This window comes from Phoenix dactylifera, chromosome 18, assembly GCF_009389715.1.
Source record: "Phoenix dactylifera cultivar Barhee BC4 chromosome 18, palm_55x_up_171113_PBpolish2nd_filt_p, whole genome shotgun sequence".
Lineage (NCBI taxonomy): Eukaryota > Viridiplantae > Streptophyta > Magnoliopsida > Arecales > Arecaceae > Phoenix > Phoenix dactylifera.
In genome coordinates, this window is record NC_052409.1 from 1,161,063 (window position 1) to 1,184,090 (window position 23,028).

At 39.3% G+C, this 23,028-nt stretch overlaps 2 protein-coding genes across 6 annotated transcripts; one reads left to right on the forward strand and one right to left on the reverse strand.

Moving 5' to 3' along the window:
• The first annotated feature begins 1,981 nt into the window (after positions 1-1,981).
• Positions 1,982-7,965, forward strand: LOC103706972. 4 transcript variants are annotated; one of them, XM_008791267.3, is made up of 6 exons: positions 1,982-2,229; positions 3,439-3,744; positions 4,459-4,538; positions 4,652-6,511; positions 6,873-7,029; positions 7,106-7,965. In XM_008791267.3, exons 2-6 carry the CDS (start codon positions 3,615-3,617, stop codon positions 7,768-7,770), a joined length of 2,892 nt encoding a protein of 963 aa, XP_008789489.2. In that variant the 5' UTR covers positions 1,982-2,229; positions 3,439-3,614; the 3' UTR covers positions 7,771-7,965. The 4 variants fall into 4 exon arrangements, with proteins under 4 accessions (XP_008789489.2, XP_008789491.2, XP_017698257.2 ...); XM_008791269.3 differs by having other exon boundaries at positions 6,930-7,029; XM_008791268.3 differs by having other exon boundaries at positions 1,984-2,229; positions 6,876-7,029.
• A 2,593-nt stretch (positions 7,966-10,558) lies between these two features.
• LOC103706973 (tetraspanin-18) lies at positions 10,559-21,991 on the reverse strand. Of its 2 annotated transcripts, none has more exons than XM_008791271.4 (6): positions 21,543-21,991; positions 21,055-21,154; positions 16,890-16,970; positions 16,677-16,781; positions 15,753-15,947; positions 10,559-10,933 (listed from the first exon to the last, which is right to left on the reverse strand). In XM_008791271.4, the coding sequence occupies exons 1-6, from the start codon at positions 21,704-21,706 to the stop codon at positions 10,907-10,909; spliced, it is 672 nt and encodes a 223-aa protein (XP_008789493.2). In that variant the 5' UTR covers positions 21,707-21,991; the 3' UTR covers positions 10,559-10,906. The 2 variants fall into 2 exon arrangements, with proteins under 2 accessions (XP_008789493.2, XP_008789494.2); XM_008791272.4 differs by lacking the exon at positions 10,559-10,933 and adding an exon at positions 15,289-15,677.
• Between the last annotated feature and the right edge of the window lie 1,037 nt (positions 21,992-23,028).

Consider the following 23,028-nt stretch of genomic DNA (forward strand, 5'->3'; position numbering starts at 1 on the left):
CTTTAAAATAGGCAGCCCTGCAAGTCTATAGAAATTTTACCCATCATGTGCTAAAAATACTAGAGTATTGTCTAATATTTGGTATTTTTAGGTTTCTTAATAGGCCCGAGAGGGTCTTCACTGGATGCTCCTCATTCATTTGTTTTCTTACAAGGTATCAAGTTATTTGCTTCCTTGTAGGTTACAAGTAGCCTCAAAAACTTGTGTAAGCGCTTCTCATCTCTCCCTTTTTTTTGAGAGAGCGAGAGAGACAATGTGTGGTAGTGGATGACTAATTTTCTTAAGACTATTCCTCTTGTTTCTTTTGTTATTTCAATTATTTATTTTTTTTCTTCTTCTTGTGGACTATATTTCTTTTTCCCCTCCAATTCTTGTGGACAAAGCCACTTATATAATTTTATTCGAATTGTAGTGGCTATATACTGATATGATCTTAGGCCTCTGGCTCTTGTGTTAGGCCATGCTTGTCTTCTTCTTCTTTTTCTTGACACCCAATCTGGAAAGCTCTTTGCATGGGGGAAGCATGTTAATCATTGGCATATGAAAAAACACTAGCTGACTAAAAAAAATTATAATACATTAGATCTTGCCATAGAAGTGATTTTTAAATGTCAGAAGTCAAATTTAAAGCATCTATTTTCTTTGGATTGAGTTGCACTTAAACTATCTCCTTTATCATTTTCTATCTCATATCATGTATTTTGTATTGCTTGTAGGTTTGCATTTTTCGCGTGCTTCATAAGTGTAAGAGGCAATTCATTTCTTTAACTTCTCCATAGATTTTTCTATCCATCATCTCGGGACAACTTCTCGTCATTCAATGAAGAAAATCAAGAGATCCAATTATGTTGAGCATCATCACCATGCTGTTTAATTTTTGCAACAACTTATCAGCAAATTACCACTGCTCAGGAAATTACCATGTAAACAATATTATTATCATTTGTGGCAGTAAGCTGTCATAACACGACTCCTATGCTGCTTTGCTATGCCCCACTCACCAGCGAACACGTGGTGCCAGGTATATTATTATTATTATCATTTTTGTCAAATTATAAACTAAGAATGTACCGTATTATATTATCAGAAAATTATTTTCTGGGTTAGAAGCGTGTTGTGATAGCAAATTTTTTAATATTTCTCCTCATTTAGAAACGCATTTGTTCCCTATGGTCATATTATTTTATTATTATTATTTTTATTATTTTACATATATACCCTCTAAATATTAGAATTTGCATGAAGATCCTTCCAAAATTGATATTTATATGTATGCTCTCATTAAACACTTATTTTGTATGTTTATCTTTTTTTTTTTTGCGTCTGTACCTATATCATCTAATACCATTAAAAAGTTAGCGGTTTAAAATTCAAATGACGAAAATACCACTAATAGGTAAATATACAAAACAAAACGTTTATAAGAGTATACATGCAAAAAGCAATTTTAGAGAATATTCATATAATTTTATATATTTAGGATGATATACACATAAAAAATTTCTTAGATTTTTGCATAAATACTCTTCTAAATATTGAAATTTTATGAATAGCCTCCAAATTGATATAAAAATTGCATGAATGGAAAAAAATAAAATTAAAAATTTTTTACGTAAACCTTCTAAATATATAAAATTGTATGAATACCGTCGCAAAGTGTTATTTACATTTTTTTGTATATTTACCTATTAAAAATATTTAAGTTATTTTTAATTTTGAACCGCTACTTTTTTTTAACCGTGTTAGACAGTGTGGGCATATATGCAAGAAAAAAAAAAGTATACATATAAAATATATATTTATATGAGTGTATATATATATATATTGATTTTTTAAAAAATATTCATACAAATTTTAATATTTAGAAGGATTTATCCCAAAAAAAACTATTTTATTACCACCACCGTTCCGTTCGTGATCGAAACCAGGAGTACATAACCAAAATGAATTAATTCCCATCACGTCCGCCCGGACGGTGGGGTCGAACTCCATCACAACTCCCCCGGTCCCCCCTCTACCCCCTCACTCCCTGCGGTTAGAGAATAGAGTGAGACCATCGTCCCCGATCGCGCCCCGGAATCAGTTCCTTCGCCGGAAGTTCCCCTGAGAAGAGCTCTGATGCCCCGCCGAAGACGGCCGGATTTCGGCTGTGACACGGCCGTGGATGCGTGATCCTGATAGCCCGCGGCGGAGCAAGCAAGATGGAAGCTTTCTTCACGACGAGAAATGGTGCGAAATGGATCTCCGACACCAGTTTTCGCTGTTTATTTTCTATCTTTTGCTTTTCTCGCGCCAGGTTGTAGGTGTTGCTGGTTAGTTTGCTTTTCCGCGCAATGTGCCCCCGATCTCGATTCCCGGAGCTCGGGCGATCGCTTTCTCCGGCGGAAGGCAGTTTTTTTTCTTTTTCAAGTTGATTTTGGAGTTGGTTTTATTTTATCTGCTGAATTCTAGAGTTTTGGTGAAACTTATTGCGCCTTTTATGCAAAAAGTTTCTCTCTTCGTTTGATTGATTGATTGATGCGTTTTGGTGGAACAAGTGCTTTTTTTGTTCAGAATTTTTGCTTATTTTAGGCGGGTCTTTATTGTTTGCTGTTTGGTTTTCGGCGTGGATGGCTGATTTCGCTTGATATCGTGAAAAGGTAGAAGCTTTTCTAGGATTCGACCCCACTTTTTTTTTACTGTGCTATGTGCTGTTTTAGTTGATTTCTTTGAATTTAGGGTTCATGAGCATCGATTTCGTCCATATCGTTGCTGCAGCAATCTTTTTTATCCCTTTGTTTTACATCTTTCCGAGAAGTGCAGCTTTTTTCCTGTGAAGTTCCCAATGGTGTACGTTTTGCTTGCTTGAATCCTTTGTTTTTATTTGTCAACCGACAGTTTTTTCTATATTTGTTTTGTTAGCTTTTTCTTTCTTCTTGCATCTCCTTCTTTTTGAATCCGCTATTTTAATGGTCTTTTTGTTTCCGCACGGTTTATCCTTTCCTTCCCCTTTCTGGTAAATTTTCTCTGCTCGTGGATCTGATTTCTTATTTTGCTGCAAAGAATCGTAAAATCTATGGTTCCATGCTCCATTTTCTTTTATGCAATTTTTTATACCAAAGCTTGAAAGTTGTTTGTTTTTTCTTGTTCTGCTTCCGAAATTTTATTTCAGAATCCTTTTCTCCCCATACAATAGTTTGAATTAGGAATAGTTAAAACGTCAGTATAAGATTTTACAGTTAATTTTGTTCGAGTTAAAAATCAAATCCTGTTCGTACCCCCAAAAAAGAAAAAAAATCGAATTCTGTAAGTAATAATCGTTTCCTATGTTTTGGCGATGATATCTCTGGTTATGAATGCAAGATCTCTGCATTCTTATCCTGCAGTATGGCAAATGCCAGCTCTTTTGATTAAGGGCGGTCATATTATATTCATCTGGTTCTGGTTTCCTTCTTGTAGCATGAGGGCAGTGCCTTGGCCAGATCTCTCTTCTTCTCACCTTTGAGGATATCGTGCTTCATAACGTTGGTGGTTGATTCTTTTTAAGTCTGGCTGGTGATGTTGTGACAAAGGCAGGACACCAAAAATAATCATTTTTTGATGGGTTCATCTTCACTTCTTTCAAACTTACCGAGATGAACAATAGAAGGGGGCAAACTTTGCAGAAGCCTTCGCTGGGATGTATGGGGAGGATGATCAACATATTGGACTTGAGTACCGGCATGGCAGGAACCAAGCTGCTCGCTGATAAAGCACATAGAGATGGTATTTATTATCCTTAAAAACAACACAGTTTGGGTCTCTTTTGTGGGTTTGGTTTGAATTTTTGTGCTGTGGATGAAACATTATAGAATAATTGAAATCATAATTCATTATCTTTGTTTTACCAAATTTCTTTATTAAGAGGGGTGAAAGGCATTTCGAAGCAACAGACATGATCGCGCTGTTATTGGATGATTATGCTTTCAGAGCTTTCCTCTTCGTGGGAAATTTTGTTATCCACAAGGCAGAGTCTCATATCATTTGACCAAGATATCTAACTTCTATTCCCCTTCTTTTTTTTCCTTTTTCCTTCACAGTGCTACATTTCTTTAATAGGTTTTAAACTACTACTAGACTTTCGTCTGCTGTCTATGTTAGTTTGACCTCCATAATTGCGTTCCTCCTAGGGGCTGGTAGTTGGATCCTCTATAGGTTAGGTGTAGTTTTTTCTTCGTATTCTCGAGTTTCCTTTTTGATTGCAGAATTTTTTCCCCATTTTTTGTACGAAAAGGATTGGGATTGCAAATTCAATTGCCTGACTTCATCACCTTTTATGAAATTTTTTTAGCAGTTCTCTTTCCCTCTATACCCATTTCAAAGCTCTAACCTCTCCATATTTTTCTATTGTTTGTTTATTGGTGGAACTGGCATTTGGCTTCTGTATAAATTCTTAAGCATAATCCAGCTGCTATTGACATGTCGTAAACTGACATTCAGGTTATCCAATCAGTAAAAATCAGTCTGATGTGGTGAAGAAGCCAAGGGATCCCATCTTATTTCCAGTAGAGGACAAACAAGTTAGCACTCTAGACTTTTACAGTCAAATTAACCTTCCCATGCTTTGTAAAATTGCAAAAAATTTTGTTGGCAGTGGAACTGCATCATCTATTCTGATTTATGTTCACTGCAGATAACCCATGAATTAAGGAAGAGTGCCTCTAACAAGAACTCAGGTGGAACACCAATGAGGATGCTTATACATCAGGAGATGTGGAAAGAAGCGGAGTTGAAGCAGAAGCCACCAAATGTTGTTGCTAGACTCATGGGGCTTGATGCCTTGCCAGTGCAGCAATCAGTTTTATCTTCTCAAAAAAGCTCCCAAGAGGGCTATTCACACAGTTTAGCAGGAGCATTTCGAGGTTATCAGCAGCAGGAAGACGAGTATTTTCACAAACCAATTCAGTGTGAAATTCCTCATGAAAAGCATGAATACAAAGATGTATACGAAATCTGGAAGAAACCATCAAAGATTAGTCATATTAAGGATCAGCCTCCACAGAAAGGAAGGTATGATGAGAACTCATATGAAAAGAGAATGACTCTTGTTCGTCAGAATTTCATTGAAGCAAAATGCTTAGCAACAGATGAAAAGCTCCTTCAGTCCAAGGAGTTTCAAGATGCACTAGAGGTTCTGAGTTCGAACAGAGATCTATTCCTCAAATTTCTAGAAGAACCAAATTCCCTGTTATCAAAGCATCTGCATGAACTCCAGGCCATCTCTCCACCTTCTCAGACAAAGCACATAACTGTACTGAAACCATCAAAAACTAGTGAGGTAAATTATGACAGGAATGTGGAACAACAACTCTACTCATCTGTTGAAGAAAGCAAAGGTGATGTGAATAAACACTATTGGTCCCCTAGTTTCTCTCAATCAAAAGACCACAATTTATCTCAACCAACCAGGATAGTAGTTTTAAAGCCTAGCCCAGGAAAGCTCCATGACCTAAAGACCACAGTGACATCCCCTGCATCTTCAGTAGAACAGCTTGGAAGGAGAGATTCTTGTGGAGCTCTGGGAACTGAAGGAGTAGCAGGGTCAAGAGAAATAGCCAAGGAAATTACTCATCAGATGCGAGAAAGCCTTAGTAACCGAAGGGATGAAACATTGTTGTCTTCAGTCTTATCGAATGGATACGTTGGAGATGAGAGCTCATTCAATAGATCAGAAAGCGAGTATATGGAGGAAGAGAGTGGTAACTTAAGTGACTCTGAGACTGCCACCCCAATTTCACGGCACTCTTGGGATCACATCAATAGAATTGGCAGTCCTTACTCAATCTCATCTGTAAGTCGAAAATCATATTCACCTGAGTCATCAGTGGTCAGGGAAGCCAGAAAACGGCTTTCAGAGAGGTGGGCATTAGTGACATCTAATGCAAATAGCCAAGTACAAAAACAAACACGGAGAAGCTCAAGTACCTTGGGTGAGATGCTTGCCATTCCTGAGGTAAAGAAAGAAGAGGAGAATAGTGGGGGACTTACTGTTTCGAGCAGCAGGTCATGTGATGAAGAACAAAACCTTCAGGTACTATCACCATGTTTGTCAACAGGTGGGGTAAAGGAAGGATGTAGTGGGGAGTTCTCCCCTAGGAATTTGTCAAGGTCAAGATCCGTTCCATCTTCTTCAGCTTATGAAGTCGCTGAGTTGAGTGTGGGGGTTTCTGATGCTTCGATTAGCAAAGCCATTGTTCATGGGGACATTGCTAAGTCAAAGAGTGGCAAGTCATCTTTCAAAGGGAAAGTTTCAAGTTTGTTCTCTAGAAATAAGAAACAAGGTCAAGAGAAATCTATTCCATCTTCAGTGGGTTGCGGTGATAGGCTCCAACCTGGTTGTGCAAAGGTTGATGGTAAAATAAACGATTTATTACATTCTGTTGATGATAATCGACCTAAGCAAAGTGCACTGGTTAGTTCGTATAAAAGTTCTGGTGAGGCTTCATCTCTGACTACAGTGTACGATGGACAAAATCAGGGCTTCTGTGCTAAGGTATTGGTTTTTCTCCCCTGAATTTCTTCTTTATTGTCTTGAATCAGATAGGAATTCTTCTTTTTGTCTGTGAATCTATCATACAAGAAAAATGGTAAAAAAGTATTATGCTGGCTGGTGGTAATTTCCTGTCTCATCCATATTTTGTTCCTTTTTCTTCTTCAATTTTTGCATTTGTCTCTTTTCAGCATACTCATGCTGCTTTCCCCCCCTTATTTTATAGAGTAGCATTTGAAGGGGAGACTGTTAATTCTGAACCTTAAATTTGCATGCTGAACTACCACATATTTGTTCTTCGATATTGGTATTTTTTTCTTTTATTTCTCCTATTTCCTACGTAGAATTGGTTTTTGCATATTAGCAGGGTGCTTATTCTCTTGAAAAACCAATGACATGCGGAAACTCTGGTGAGAACCAGGACCACCCCAGCCCTGTGTCAGTTCTACAAGCACCATTTGTCGACGATGTCAACAGTAATATGTCCCAAGCTTCTGACTGCCACATCGCTGGACATCCACGTAAGTGTAGTCATACCTACCACTGAAGATCTTCAAGTTCCATACACTAAATGCTAGTATCTCTACCTACTTTCAGAAGCGCTCTCTAGATCTCCACCAATTGAATCGATTGCTCGTTCCTTATCACGTGATGGCTCCAGTTTGGGGAGAATATTGATGAATCCCCCGAAACCTTCCAGACTTCTCCCCAAGGTAGAAGAGGGAGAACAAGAACGATTTGTGCTTGTCCAAAAGTTACTGTCATCTGCTGGCTTTCGAAATGAGAAGTCTTGCATGATATTCACAAGATGGCATTCCCTGGAGAGCCCTTTGAATCCAATGCTACTGGATAAATATTTGGACAGGAAAGAAGAAGAGGCTAAGTGCAGGGAGAGGCGATCAAACCAGAGGCTCCTATTCGATTGTGTCAATGCAGCATTGCTAAACATAGGCCAAAGCGCCGTATTGGCTTCATATCCATGGGCCGGAGCATGTTGTGGGGCCTGGAAGGACGGTCCTGCTGGTGCTTCGGTGACTGAGGAAGTGTGTGAACTTGTGAGAAATTGGTACTCTGGTGAGTCTGTGCTAGGTGAGCCCGGCGGCATCAACCTTACGGTAGAAAGAGTGGTGAAAAGGGAAGTAGCAGGAAGGGGATGGGCAGAATTTATGTGGCTGGAAATGTATGAGTTCAGCAAGGAGATTGGTGGTCTGGTGTTGGAGGAGTTGGTTGAGGAGGCATTGTCGGATTTTACTTGTGGGTGACTGAAATGAGGTGGCTTTTCTCCTATTTTTCCTTTTAATTCCTAACAGCCCCTCCTATTTTTGTTGTCCATGTGATGATACTGATGGCTTCATAGTCTGTAGTATATCTATATAATGCCCAATTTGTAGTGTATGTGCATTGTTTTCTATTTGAAGGCTGCTCATAAATGAAGGGTATATGCTTCTTCACCTGTCCAAGTTGACACATATACATTGTTTATATTAAGGTCTCTCTTTTTTTTTTTTTTTTTCAAGAGTCCACATCATACAGGTGCTGCCAAGTTTTCCACTCGGATTTCGTTTTCTTGGTTTCACCAACTGATACGGTATTCCTTTGCTTGTGAAATATATGCTCAAGATGGATATCCCAAGTTTCTCAGCCAACTATTGCTTGATAAGAGATAGTTTGGAAGGTGATCCAAAACAAGTAGATGCCAAGAACTCAAGCAGAAAATATGTCATGTGTCCTGGGCGTGATTAAAAAATAGAAAAAGAAAAAAAAAGAAGAAGATCAGGTCCTGTTCCGTGGGTGGTGCTTACCACTGATGAAGACCAGCAACAGTCCAATATGCCTCTTGAAGAATAACATAAGCGAGCTATTTCCCTTAATCTGACAGCATTTGTGGAGGGGATCAAGAGGGGATACGTTTTTAAAATTGACAAGGTGAGTTAGAAGTGGAACTACAGGAATCTTGGCTCGGGTGACCCAAGCTGACATTCCTGGGAATAAGGATAAACTTGTCTTTGCAGTGCTTTTAAGATTTGGTGGCATGCTGGTATCATAATGGTGCATGCCATCGTGTACAGATCCGTCATTAGAATAGTATTTTTGCGTGCTTCGTCCCCGAGATGAAGATTGGGTGTTGGAGCCACAGTTTATCCTGTTCCTTGGCATGTGAATTTTGGGGATAGATGCGTCCAGTGGATTATAAAATAAAGTTATAGATGTGTCCGAAGATGCTTTATAGATTCCCCAACTTGGTTTCGTGATATCAAGCACAAGCCTACGCGTAGCAGCGATGCAAAGCTGTCTCCATCTGGCCCATATGTGGTGAGGTTCCTTTGGTTTTACCTGCTCGTCTCTTCTCTGAAGGTAACTCGGCGAGCAATCATTAGGTACACCGCTCGGATGGTCCGACTCACTCGTCAAAATGGGACACACCAACAGGGAGAGGGATAGGGTCCGACTCACTCATCAAAATGGGAGACACCAAGGGGGCAAGGGATGGGTCCGGAATCCGGATGGGATAGGCTTGTCCAGCTATATAATCCGATAGACCTTTAGAAATCGTGGCTTTGACAGTACATCGCATTTAGTGTTCACCACTCGGATGGTCCGACTCACTCGTCCAAATGGGAGACACAAACTCACTCGTCAAAATGGGCGAGGGCCGGGGTCCGACTCACTCATCAAAATGAGAGACACCAAGGGGGAGAGGGATGGGATAGGCTCGTTCTGGCATCTAATCCGATGGACCTTTAGAATCGTGGCTTTTGACAGTACATCGCATTTATTGTTCGGCAATGCTGTGTCATGTTCATAGCGTGCATCTGGTCCTGCACCTCCGTTCCCTCGGTTTGTGTTCCACCATTTATGCAGCTGACTTCCACGTTGACAGCCAACCGTTGTCCATCCTTGCTCGTTCACCTGTGGAGCTAATATTGCCAGATTATACATGGTTTGGAGCACGTCTTTTGATCAAAATGGATCATTGTGATTTGCGGACCCGCCGCTGACACCATGGATCTCTCTCTATTTGCATGCTGTAGCTCCCCATACCGATTTAGTTTAATTGGAATCAGTAAAACCCTTGTATCATAACCATGCATTTGGCATTTTAGTTAGGAATAGTTTCATAGGGGAGTTCATACCTAGAATACATAAGCTAAACGCAGTTTCAGAAGTAGTCAATAAATTATCGTCAACCTGCAGAGTTCTCTTCAATCATCTATTTCAATATCACCAAGCTACTCAGATAAAAATTCTTATGGCACTTCAAAAGTGAAAGCTAAGCTTCGATCAGAACCTACCTCCCTACCTACCACATGACACTTTGGAGCCTCATTCTCAAACTCCAATGAAGACCAACAATCCACCGAAGATGTTTTCAAAATAACTGAAAATAGACCCGCAATGTGGAATGATACACGAAACCAGCCAAATATGAACATATATTAAAAAAAAAGATAACTTGCCTCCCTATGGAAGACTTAACTAAAAACGTAAAGACGTATGAAGCCAGTCAGAACAGAGAAGGATGAGAAAACAACCATCACCTCCACAAATAAGAAGTTATTTTGTCATATATTTGAGGAATAGATGATAGATGCCATGAGTAATTGATAAGATTGTGCTTACTTGATATTCAGTCATAATTACTCTGGGTGGGACCCTACAAAAGAGAAAAGGAATATTACCAAGAAATATTTCACTAAGTTCAGCATGTGTACCATACATACACCTGGCTTTTTCCTGTGACTAACTATGAAAGGACTTGGCAAACACCAAATACGCAAGGCGCAATACCACAGAGATCTACCCTCCACCAGAACATCCACAGGCTGGTAGCATAAAACTTACTGGAGAACATAGAAACCAGGTCTATGATTTATCCGCACGAAAAGCATGCTGTTAACTGCAACGAAATCTCTAATTCTGTTCAAGTGGTATCTCTTAGGAGACAAGGGAGATTTTCAAAGGGGTCCCTGCAACAACCCCAGCATCCATGGTCCCAGAGACAGGCCAGCCACATTTCCCTGCCCCACAGAAATTATTCTGGAGGCCTATGTCAAATGCAGAACTCTCGACAGCCCCATCGATGTTCAGAAAACATATCATGTGATACCAACCAACCGAAAGGTCCCAACCACACCCCGGACATTAATATATGAGCATTTAACAGCACGACAAAATACAGCATGATACTTACAGCCCCGCGGAAGACAACAGCCCCAGATACCACCCCCAGCTATACAGAGAATGGTTTTATTACAAGGGATCAAACGGTTGTACCTACAAAAGATGCCTGCAAACACTGATGGGTTTGTATTCAACGCTTACAAGATGGAGCATCGCCTTCCACTGTCACTGTTGCAATTTGCAGATACTGATGTCTTTTCGATCTATGCCACTGTATCAGAACTTGCTCTGGTTCAAGCCATACTGCAAAAAGAAAGGGTGCATCAGATGAACTAAATAAAGAAATATAGCTTCACCATGTGAATTTGTTACGTGCGAAAAGGAATAAATGTTGCAATAACGGCCATGTGGCAACACCATTAAAGAATATGACGAGAACAGGGTCCTTTGGGCATCTCACAAAAACCGTTTGCACTTCCATTTTTCATTAAATCGCCAACAGATTGGAACACTAGCCGTGATTACAATGTTCGCGGGCCCTAATCAGACTCCACAAGACACAATTCAATGGCTTTCCCCTTTTCCAACGGCATAGAAGCTTATAATTATGGCACTATTTGAAATGCAAGAAACTACCGAACAAGATTCGCCGTACCGGTACCAAACCTCGTACCGGTGCCGCACTAGTAGCTGCAAACATGGCTACTTCAGCTCTTTTCACCTTAGATGGCCCGACACACAGCTCTATGCTTAACATACCGAGTATCAGTACGATACAGTATGCGGTATGCCAGGCGTACCGACACTGGCGTACCGATACCGTACCGGTACCAACCAGTATAGCATACCATGCTACCAAACAGGTTAGATTGGAGTTGAAGCTCAATTATGCTAAAAGGTTTAACCTAGGATCTGTGCTAAAGCCACATGCTTGTGCAAGTGAAGAACATGGCAAATACATACAGCTTCCCAAAACGATGAGTGGACCCCATAGTTTATTGGGTGGGACCAATAGAATAAGGGCAACTGTGGAGGTACATGATGTGAGACCCAACCTCATTGGGCTGGCCTGTTGGCTCGGCCCAGCTTTTGAACGCGGTCCGAAGGCCCATCTAAACAAGAACCAGGGCAGAGCCCCGGTGGAGCACGGCGAAGGAGGATGAGTCCTCCTCCTTGGACTCTATCAGAGACTAGGGTTTCCTAGTCTTCGATCTATTGAAGCTCCTCCCCATCCCTTCGGATTGGAGCTTTTCGCCGGAGATTTCGTCATTTTTTTTCCTCCGAACACCAATTGTCGTTCACGCCGCCGCCGCCATGCGCCACCGGAAAGCCAGATAAGAACCCGAAAATCTTTGGATAACTCTTGTTTACCCTCCTCCGTGACCCTTGGAAGCCTGATTTCGGTTGGTGATCGCCGGAATTTGGCCAAGAAGGGCAAAGTCTCTGTTTCCCTTGTTTTCGAAAAACAAGTTTTTTTTTCTTCCGATTTCGGCTAGTTCCGGCGCTGGTTCTTGCCTTCGAGGTCTTTTCCTCCAATCCCCCCGCAGTGGCAGGAGACCATGATCGGAGCTCCGGCCATTACGATGCTCGCGGTTAAAGAAGTCGGAACCCCTATTTTGGTGGATTTGGTATTGTCGGCCGCTAGTCGCCGCCAGCCACTTGCTGGCCAGCCGTGAGTCCCTTTGACTTGAGGCACCACCACAGCCACCCTCTCCCTCTCCCTTCTTCCCTTGGCTAGAGAGAGAGAGAGAGAGACCTTATTCTCTCTTCCTCTCTCCTTTCTCTCTTTTTCCCACCTTCTCTCTCTTATTCTTCCTCTTATTTCTCTCTACAAACTTTCTCTCTTGATTCATGGCCAGACATGTTAATTGATTTAGGTTGACCGTGCCATTGACAAATAAACCAAAACCCCTAATTGAACTCGGACTGAGATTCTCTCTTATTGGACTCTCTCTACGGGACTTTCTCTCCCTACGAGATTTCCTACGGAATTTTCTTTCTGTATGGAACTTTCTCTCTCTAGACAGGCTTAAGGATTTTAGTGCTTTACTCTCCTTGTTGCTCGGCTTCAAGTTGACCTAGTTTGGAGACCCTGAACTGCTCCAGTACTCGAGCTATAGACCGACCCATCATTTCAGCCCCAGCTAGATCTTTTAAAATTTAACCACTTTTGATCTTCACCAGTTAAATTCTCCTAGTCCAGACCGAACTGGAGAGTCAGGCACTATTACCTGACCGACCAGGTTGACTGTGCCATTAACAAACAAACCGACCCCTGACTGAACTCGGACTAAGATTCTCTCCCTTGCTGGACCTCTCTCTATGGGACTCTCCCTATAGGACTTTCTTCCTCTACGGAACTTTCTCTCTCTAGACATGCTTAGGAATTTTAGTGCTTTGTTCTCCTTATTGCTCGGATCCAAGTTGACCTAGTTTGGAGACATTGAATCTCCCTGGTACCCGGGCGGTAGACCGGCCCATTACATCAGCCCCAGCTAGATCTTTTAAAATTTGACCACTTTTGATCTTCACCTGACCGGTTAAATTCTCCTTGCCCGGACCGACCTGGGCAATCGGGTACTGTCATCTGACTGATCTAATTTAAGGTCATTCTCCAGTAGTGTTTAATTTTGACTCCGCTTGACTCCTGAAATGATGATGAATTTAATGATGTTTTAATTATATTAAAATAGGTACTTCTGACCCATCTAACTAAAGTGGAACTTTAAAGTGATAAGAGATAAGTAACCTAATGCTTCAAAGTATATTTTCTAAAATTTTAGTAAAATAATAATTAGTTGATTAAATCATAATTATGATATATGTTCTATACTTAGTTAAACGGATCAGGCATGTTAATGTTATGATTATTTTAAAATATGTTATGTGCTATGTTATGAAATCTGAAAAATGTGACTGAGCAAATTATGAAAAATCTGTTTTATAAGTATGCATTCTCAGCACAACTATGATATGATATGGCCCCACCAATAAGAATTATTCATTGGCCCTATCGACTTGTAATTTGTGAGAAACTAATTTCAACACCACACCATCGATAATTAGAATAGTGGTATTTGGATACCGTGCCACCCGTGGTTGATAATAGTGGTTTTTGGCACTTTGTGTATTCTAATCATGCCACTGGGTTATATGGCCAAAGCTTGATATCGAGTTTCCGGCATTTCTTTATGAAAACAATAGTATATTAAAAAAAATGCATTATTCGAGAAATGATTTATTTTTCAGTCAATATTTTGTGCTTTTAACTAATTATTTGGCATGTTTTGACCCCACTTCGAGGTATTATGTTGGTTACTGGGCTAGTGTAGCTCATTATTATGTTTGCTCTGCTTTTCAGATTTGGATATATGATTGCTCGAGACTTGGAGAGTGCGCTAGTTCTTTTGAAGATACTTTCAGTTATTGAAGTTTTAGTCAGACTAGCTAGAATAAATTATTTGATTCATATTAATAGTTAGGAAATGTTGACTTATATCACTATGGAACTATTGTAAGAATCATTTGGATAAGTTCTTGATGGAAAAAAAAAGAAATTATTATTGCTTTGATATGATTTACAGCCATGCAGGCTTGTATGGTCCATACATGCATGCAGCGTTTGTTACGCACTGGGTTCAGACATGACACATGACACGTGCAAGAGTTTTCACTTAAATACTCAAGTCGGTTCAACATGCCTGTTAATGGAATGATCAAACAAAAGATGGCTGAAAGGCAGAAAAATAAGAGTGTAAAAACCTTTCATACAGTAACCAAATTACTTGGTTATAGTTGGTGATCCTTCATTTTGACAAGGGCAGTCTAGTCACACCCATCTGAGGTTTGAAAAGGGCTTTGACCATAACAAAGACATGCTCCAGATTTCTGCAGGTTAAATTCTCACCTCAATTTGTTTGTAGCTTAAAGTAAATTTTTACCAAGAACAAAAATCAGTGTCTGCCAACTGTCAATAGCACTTTTGCTATGCTGAGTCATAACCTTCCTGACCAACAATCGTTAGAAATTTTAAGAATTAAAAGAAAAAAAAATTCCTGCAAAGTCCTCCTAAATGTGAAGTCTTAAACCAACTGCCACTAGCAATTTTGAGCTTTACGTGTAACTTAAGAACTAATAGATTACTACTTAACAGCCATGTCAAATCAAAACAGAAACAATGAGAGCGGTAAATAGGATTAAATGCACCAGTCACATTGCTTACGCAATAGGCAACTTATCAATGTAAATCTGTGACAGGCTATCTGCCATCTTATTTAACAGGAAATTAGACTCATATAAACTGCCTGGTATACAGGAACTTGACTTCACAAAGTCTATTTTTTTACAATTATAGAAGCAGCATGAGATCTCAATGGAGTATCTGAAGGCAGCACTGCTTTAATTTCCATAGAACCCTGTTTATGATCCATATACAAGTCAGATCTTAGAGTGACAGATTCATGCTCTAATTTTGTACTATCTCCTAAAATGAGATGTCTAGTCCAACTTTTTTTCCAAGGCTGAGGACCGCTCAATTTGAACTCAAAAGGTTTTTTTTTTTGGTGGGTTGGGGGGGGGGGGGGGGTGCGCGGTGTAGTCTAAGTCAACCGATCAGTGAAGTACAGAGACTTGAACAAACATGACATAGAACAGCAGCGCATAGGAAGATTGAAAGCAAGAGCAAATCATTTAAAGTATACAGAATGGTAAGGAAACTAATCCCATCAACCAACGATTGGCAAATGGAACCTACTCTGTCATTGATCCTAGCAGATCAGACCTTACAAAATAGGAACTGCCAACAAATTATCTATCAGTATGCTATCCAAGTCATTTTTTATTTCCTTCTTTTTCATTCATCTCAGATCATTCCTCACCAGGGCTGTATCTGGCAGTGCCGCATATGTGCCAACCATTTCAGTGGTCCTTTGTCACTTGTGCTCTATTGGTGCTGCTTCCAATGCTTCTCTAATCTACTGAAATTGAACACTTACTAGTCTCTCACAGATCCACCTCAACATCCTCAACCCTTTACTGTTTGCAGACCCTTTTAACCATCCAACATAATTAGGAGAATGCTAGACAAACAAGGAAAAATCTTTAATCTAAAACAATGAAGTACCTTCTGTCTCATTTGTGAACTCCAGAAGTCTGAGTGAAACCCTTTGCTGTCAACAGAGGTTGTAGGATAAGACGGGCCACCTTGTGCATTTAAAAGTGGCCTCGTTGAAACTATGAGATCTTCATCACTATCGTAGTCTACTCTTCTAGCAGGAACCGTGGCTCTTAAAATCACTGCCAAAAGAAGGGAGAGTGCCTGCACATAGAACAGAAAGGACATGTAACAAAATGTAAAACTTGCTGACAATATTTTTGGCATTTTTACTCAATTGCTCCCTTTCTGCAGCAAGTTCTTAAGCACTAATACATTAACATAGACATTTAAGAGCATGAAAAAGTGGATACAAGCTCAGATGGTGCAACTAAATGCATGTTAATTAAATTACAAATAAAATTTGAAAGTCTTGTCTTTTACACATGCATGTATCCCTAAATTACAAATAAAATTTGAAAGCCTTGTCTTTTGTGCATGCATGTCTCCCTGTCTGCATGCTTGCATGGTAGCACACACTATTTTTGTGTGTATCGTCTACCTACGTTTGCATGGATGTGCACGTGCATGCATTCATGCATGCATATTCTGAGCATGCATTACATGTGCATGTATGTATGTCTCAACCAAAAGTCAAAACTAGATTACTTCCCCAATCCCCCCATTAAAACCATTAGAACTAAACTGATATCAAAGCAGAAATTATGGAACCTAGTGGATCTGAGATGAGTTAGCCAAAATTTTGATTGATGACAACAACAACCTCCATAAAATAGTGAACCGGAAAAATTATCTAACAAATTGGTTGTAAAAAACTTTCAGGCATTGCACTAACATCATATGAGCTGGCACTTGACACCAATTGTCCATCAAATGAGATGGAGTACCTATCAACAGTTACAAACATTTTACAGATAAGAAAAAGCTGCATACCTGAATAACAATCACAGTTAGAGCAACCCACTTGCATATATCCATATTCTCTTCTATAAATGCACAAAGGCTTTTCAGTTCTCCAGTAGAGTCATATGGAAGATCCTGCAAAATTAATAAGGCAGCAGAATTCAATTAGCAACACATGGACGCTATAATTCTTTGTCAAATTAAAACTTGTTGTTGTCAAATGTTAAAAGATCAGATATGTACCTCTTCCCAGTGTTTGTCAAACATCAGAACACCCACCAAAGCTGCTTCTAGTAAAATGAGTATAGTAATCAATACTGCAAACTGTGATCCAAGTCAAGGTAAACTAAGATGAAAGTTGAGTTCCAAGTAACAGTGACTTTTAGCAAACACTAACCAAAGACCATTGTATCCAATGAAGGTAATTTCATAACAGCTTTTTTTTTCAACAGGAAAACCATGACTGACACATCAAAAAGCAAGACGAAATGCTGACAGCGACTTTCACAAAACCAAAATAAAAGAAAACATAGAACTTTCTGGTTGTTTATTATAACCATACACAAGCCGAGCCATAACGCCCGGCAAGATTTGCCCCAACCAGCATAGCAGGTGTGACACATTATATTGAGGAAGTTGTACTCTGTCCACAGAATTCTCAACTGGACATTGAAAAACCTGTTTGGCAGTGCAACATGTTTTACATATGCTAGTTACAAGTGACAAGAAGCTGGTCACGTTGTTGTTTCTGATAAGGACAACACAGAGTAGCTGATAGAAGGTGGCACAGTGTAACATAGAGCATGTACCATGCTAAACCAAGATGAGAATTAAGTCAAAATGAATGAGTTGATGAATACAATTTAATTTGTTATGTTACATTATATAAATGAGATTTATATTGGCAGGTTTAACGTGTTTGAACCCATGTGAATCAGGTAACTTGATGCAATCTAATACGGGACCAGCATAGCAAGCCTTCCCGCAAGGTGAAGACAAAAGAATGTAATCAATTTTGTGTCAACATTTGGATGAGAATGAATTGTTTGCATGGCCGTACAGCAGGTCATACAAAGGTTCTGTCAGGGGGAAAAGAAAAACAGCAATCTGTTGATAATTGCTTTCAATTTGAAGAGACTAGATGCATAATATGTGGTGAAATAGCAGATAATATTAGCAAGTGAAGATACGAAAGCAATTAAATAAGGTTATATTTGAAGATGAACCACAAGTTGTGTGCTCGAAAGAATATGGAAAGTGAAGCTGTGTGACTACAAAAAAAACTGATCAGTTCATGAAGAATTAGTACTATGGGTGCAGATTTTTTTTCCAATGAATTGCATAGGTGGTGAGATTTTGTGCACACTGATACTATGTGGTGGGAGAACATACGATGTATATTTTCCAGAATGACATATCAGAACTTACCCCAATGATGAGAAAAGCATGTTCACAATTTAACGTGGCCAATGACATTAATGAATGCCCAGTGGTCAATCATCAAGACAGTCATTTCCCCATGGGGAGTGCATACAATTGTTGCAAGCATATTGTGCACCACCATCCATTAAAAGGTTACATAAAGAACAAACCAACCCAAATTTCACCTTTGTTTCCTTCTTCATTTATCAATTACCTTCCCTAGATCTTGCAAAGCTATATACGTGATTGCTCACAGAAACCTCCTCATTTGGGTGATGAAGCACTTAGGACCAGCACCCCTCTGACTTTCAAAATCCATGCTGCAACCACATTGTGATGATCAGATGCCAACGAAACAAGTCCAATAATTAGAACTCTATCTCAAGTTATTCCATGTCTAAACAAAACCTTGTTCCATCTCTCTTCCTATATCGAACCTATGTGAAAATTTCCGTTCTTTCTAGAAATGCCTCTCTGGCCACATGAAAGAAGAGCAACCACTCAAGCATCCTACTTGTTCTCCTACAGCACCTTCTTCAATACCTTGGTCTTCACAATATCTTCCAGCAGCCTCCAATACCAAGATCTTTCCTAGCTTTAAGATACCTTGACCAGACAGAAGCCCCAGCCAAATCAAATTTCTCTACTCTTGTTCGTAAGAGACCACTTCATATACCCTTAATTTAGCAAAAACCAAAGTTAGAGGCTAAAATTTGACATGCAAACAGGAATGCTACTAAAATAAAGCAACTCCCCCACTTCATATGACAGCATTAAGCTTCTATCCTGATAGCCACCTGTCCTTTTTATCCTTTTGGGTGGCTCGAACCAAAGAGATTTTACATCCCATTAAATCTACAGCTATTTGAGGCCTACAAATGTCCATCCATGTAGCAATATCATAATTTTGTAATGACTAATGTTCAAGCCTATCACTCTTCATAAAAATTTCAAGCAAACCTGAGGGGCTGATCTATCCCATCTTTGCTTATAAAAATTGGAATCACGGCATAGAAGGGTATCATTTAAATGAACAATTAAGTCACCAGCTAAGTACACCCAGAACCTTCAAAGGACTCCACACTTTTACTCCTATATGCGCATTAGCTCATTGCTAAGATATCCATTATCTACAAAAACAAGAGTTAAGGTCTGATGATCATAATGTCATTTCACCCATTTGGTCATTCACAACTGGAGACCATTTTTCCAAGAAAAAAACTATGTGAAATCTTGATTTACATGTCCAAAGACCTCGTTTATAAGATAAATTCCCCTTCCTTTGCACCGTTTCTCAATGACTGATAACCATCAAAAAAAGTTGTTAGCAATCAATTAACCCTTAACAGAAGCCCATTGGTTCAATGAAGCAAGCGAAACAGTTTCACTAAAATCTACCACAAAGCCCATGAATGGTGCACTCTCCATACAGTAGGTTTACCTGTTATCAAATCTACCTGTTATGTCTCCATACAGTAGGTTAACCTGTCATACAGTAAATTAAGACCATTCAAAGACCATTCAAAGAACATGATAGGTACAAGACCAGGGCTAAGTTCCATATTATCTTGCATTTGTTGCCTCTTTTGCCCCTAGAAAAGGTTTCTTTTTAATGCATTTATTAATTGGATCATGATAGATGCTTCAGTTTGCAGTCAATCAGATTTGATCACCACTTAAATGCTTCCTTATATGAAGTTCTCAAGCTCCTTGCAGACCTCATTCTTATCCTCAAAACATCATTGTATTACAACCTCTATTTGCAACTTCTCCCATTGGGAAAAATTTGGTGTATCTATCAACTTCTTTATATTAAATTGGCCAAAGTTTCTGTCTGATTCCTGTTTCTCTTAAGCCATGGTATATATTCAATTTTTGGCAGATCAGTTTCAAATTTCCCCTCTCAAAGATTGTATCTCATCTCACACATCTCTTCCGACAATCTTAAAATTCTTCTCAAAGCTTTGGTCTAAAGTTCAATGGACAAATTAGCGTCGATTACTTTCAAACATGGAACATTTCCATCAATGGGACCTTAATTATCCGAACATTTGTAATTGAACTCTAAATCACTTTAAAAGATCATAAATGAAGCCACTTAAGGAAATATTGGAGCTTTCTTAATTATATGACACATCTCTGCCACATTATCTAAACATGCTTGATCACTCATCACGTTTAATTCTACACTTTTTCCCCAATATCCCACTCAATCTAAAAATAGGTTTTTATTAATGACAAGTGAAAAATAAATCATTTGTGACCATCTACGCGTCATTTCAGAAGTTTTTTTCATGCCACTTTGAGTTCTTCCTTTTTATTCAAATGCTTATCAAGTTTTGTTATTTCTTCTTCTTTGTTTCTTTCAGGAGCTCATAACAATTTCACGTAATTCTACCAGTATCTTTCAAATCCAACTTTGTGTGTTTTTCAAATAAGTCCTTGAATATCAATTATGTGACTATGCTCTTAACTTTATAATAAAATGGAATAAAAAGGATTAAACAGCACTTGTCTATGTAAAATATTTTAAATAAAGAAAGACATGAAAATTAGAAGACTAAAAATTCAATGTAAAAAATGTTAAAATCATTCATCTAGCATCTACCAATAGAAATGATCTGCAAGAAACCATTTATATGACAAGAACATGAAAAGACGAACAATCTTACCGCCTAAGAGGAAAGGGTAAAAGCATCAGTCGCGAAGTATGCTGGCAACATAATCTAACGAAGATTATGGGAAGGGAAAGGCAATGAAAAGCATATGATTCCATCTCAGTAAGTTCCTTCCAAATATATGGTCGAAACAATTACATAATCCAACTTCCAAAATATTCTTAAGTTTTAGCAGATTTTAAGTAGCACCTTTTCGATCCATTGGGCTACACAAGAAGCATCAAGCACGTATCTTTCTACAGATTCAAGCTGGTTGCGTGAAAATTAAGACTGAGATCAAAAGATACAACAATGAATGTGTAGGATACACAACAGAGGCAGCAACCATTGACAACCCCAGCAGCAACGTGTCCAGTAAAAGCAACCAGACACAGCAGAACCCCGACAGCCATCATAGCGCATATAAACCTGCCCCGCCACCAAAAATCAAGAATCAAGAAACCCACTAAAGAAAAAGCAAGTATTCCAAAACAAAATACAAAAGATAGATATGCAAATAACTAAGAAATCAATCGCAAGAACCGAAGTCCCATTCATCAATGAATACTGATGGCTTCTTTTTGCAATCTTGTCATTAAATAAAAAATCTCCCGATTACTCAATCAACAAGGACGGAATAACTAGTCCAAACAAAAAGGTCATAGACAACGAAGAGAAAACAACTTTTTAATCCATCCCCATTCATCAAAATCCCTCTTCTTTTTTTCTTTTTTTTTCCTCGAGAGAAATCAATCCCTCAATTAAACATTATAGAATAACAAATCGGATCAAAAAAGTCATGATAGAAGAACGTTACCAAGGAGCCGGGAGGCCTTCGAGATCAAGACCAAGCCCTTGCCGGTTCCAGCTATTTAGCACCCATACCGAATAGATCAAGATCGATACACCGACGAATGTCTGCAAGAAGCTAAAGAACTTGAGGAGGAATGCGAGGCAGCTCCGCCCAAAGCAGGGACGCATCTTTCTCTCCACCCTCAGGAGCAAAAACCCTAGGGCGGAAGCAATCCAAGAACTCGAGAATTCTGCTGCATTACAAGCCCTAAACCTCCCCCCTTTCTTCGGTTTCTTCCTCTTCTTCTGAGGGGAGAGAGAGAGAAGGGATGATTGGCGAAGAAATGGGTGCAGGTTGCCGTTTTATGCGAACGAGGCTATAAAAGTCTTTGTCGAAGGGAGACGAGGAAAGGAAACGGTTGGAAGGATGGGAAGAGCCGGATGGCCGGGCAACCGGGGACAGAGAGGAGCCATCATTAAGGGCAGGCGTTTTTGAGTTCCTTTGGAGGTACAATTATTGGAGAATGTCGGTGTGAGGTTGCAAAATGTCTGAGCCCACATTATCTTGGCTGCAATATAGTTTATACAACCTTCGAATTCCGACCCGGGCTGCAAGTTGGATGGGTTGGGTCTTGATCCAGTGAATACGAGTCTTGTTCGCATTGGATTTCGATCTAGGTTTTATATTCAAATTTGATCATTTACTTGATAAGATGGGATCTAATTTTCAAGTGGTAGATGTGGAATTGTGATCTATAATCTGTGGGGCCAATTTAGGGTGAATCAAATTTGGCATGTGTTCGATCTAGATCCTCATAGTCCAGATCCAATTTTCGAGTGGTAGATGTGGAATTGTGATCTATAATCTATGGGGTCAATTTAGGGCTGAATCAAATTTGGCATGTGCTCGATCGAGATCCTCATAGTCCTTGGCATCGCCACTCTCCGCCGTCACGTAGGCACGAACAAATACATGTTTTGTTGTAATGCAACTTTTGCATCCTAAAATGAGAAAAATAATAGATCTTGCCAAATCATGGTTTGCCTTCACTTACTAAGACACGCACACCTCCTTGTACCTTAAAAAACATAGCACACTTCTGAAAATCATTGAGTCATGGATCCATCCAAATGTTTCAAGATTTGCATAACAAAACTATGTAAATTTCATATATTGCCAAGTGCGACTCCCAAGCGCACATCAGACCTACATATGGCACATCTCTATTTAGATTAGTGCAGCATATCAATGCCGCATAACTCCGTGTCCGGTAAGTAATTTCTATTGGTATGCTGCCCAATAAAAACATCGCAAGCATCTTAATTCTACTTTCATATCACATCAAGAAATTGATGTTTTCTTCTCTTGAATGCTTCAAACCACTTCTATTTTTGTATAATCATTACCATTCATTTCATCCATGGAAGCAACATTTTCGTAATGAGTGATAATACTAGTATATTTAAAAAAATGTTGTGATCATATAAGAACTTTGGCAACTGTTGCTTTC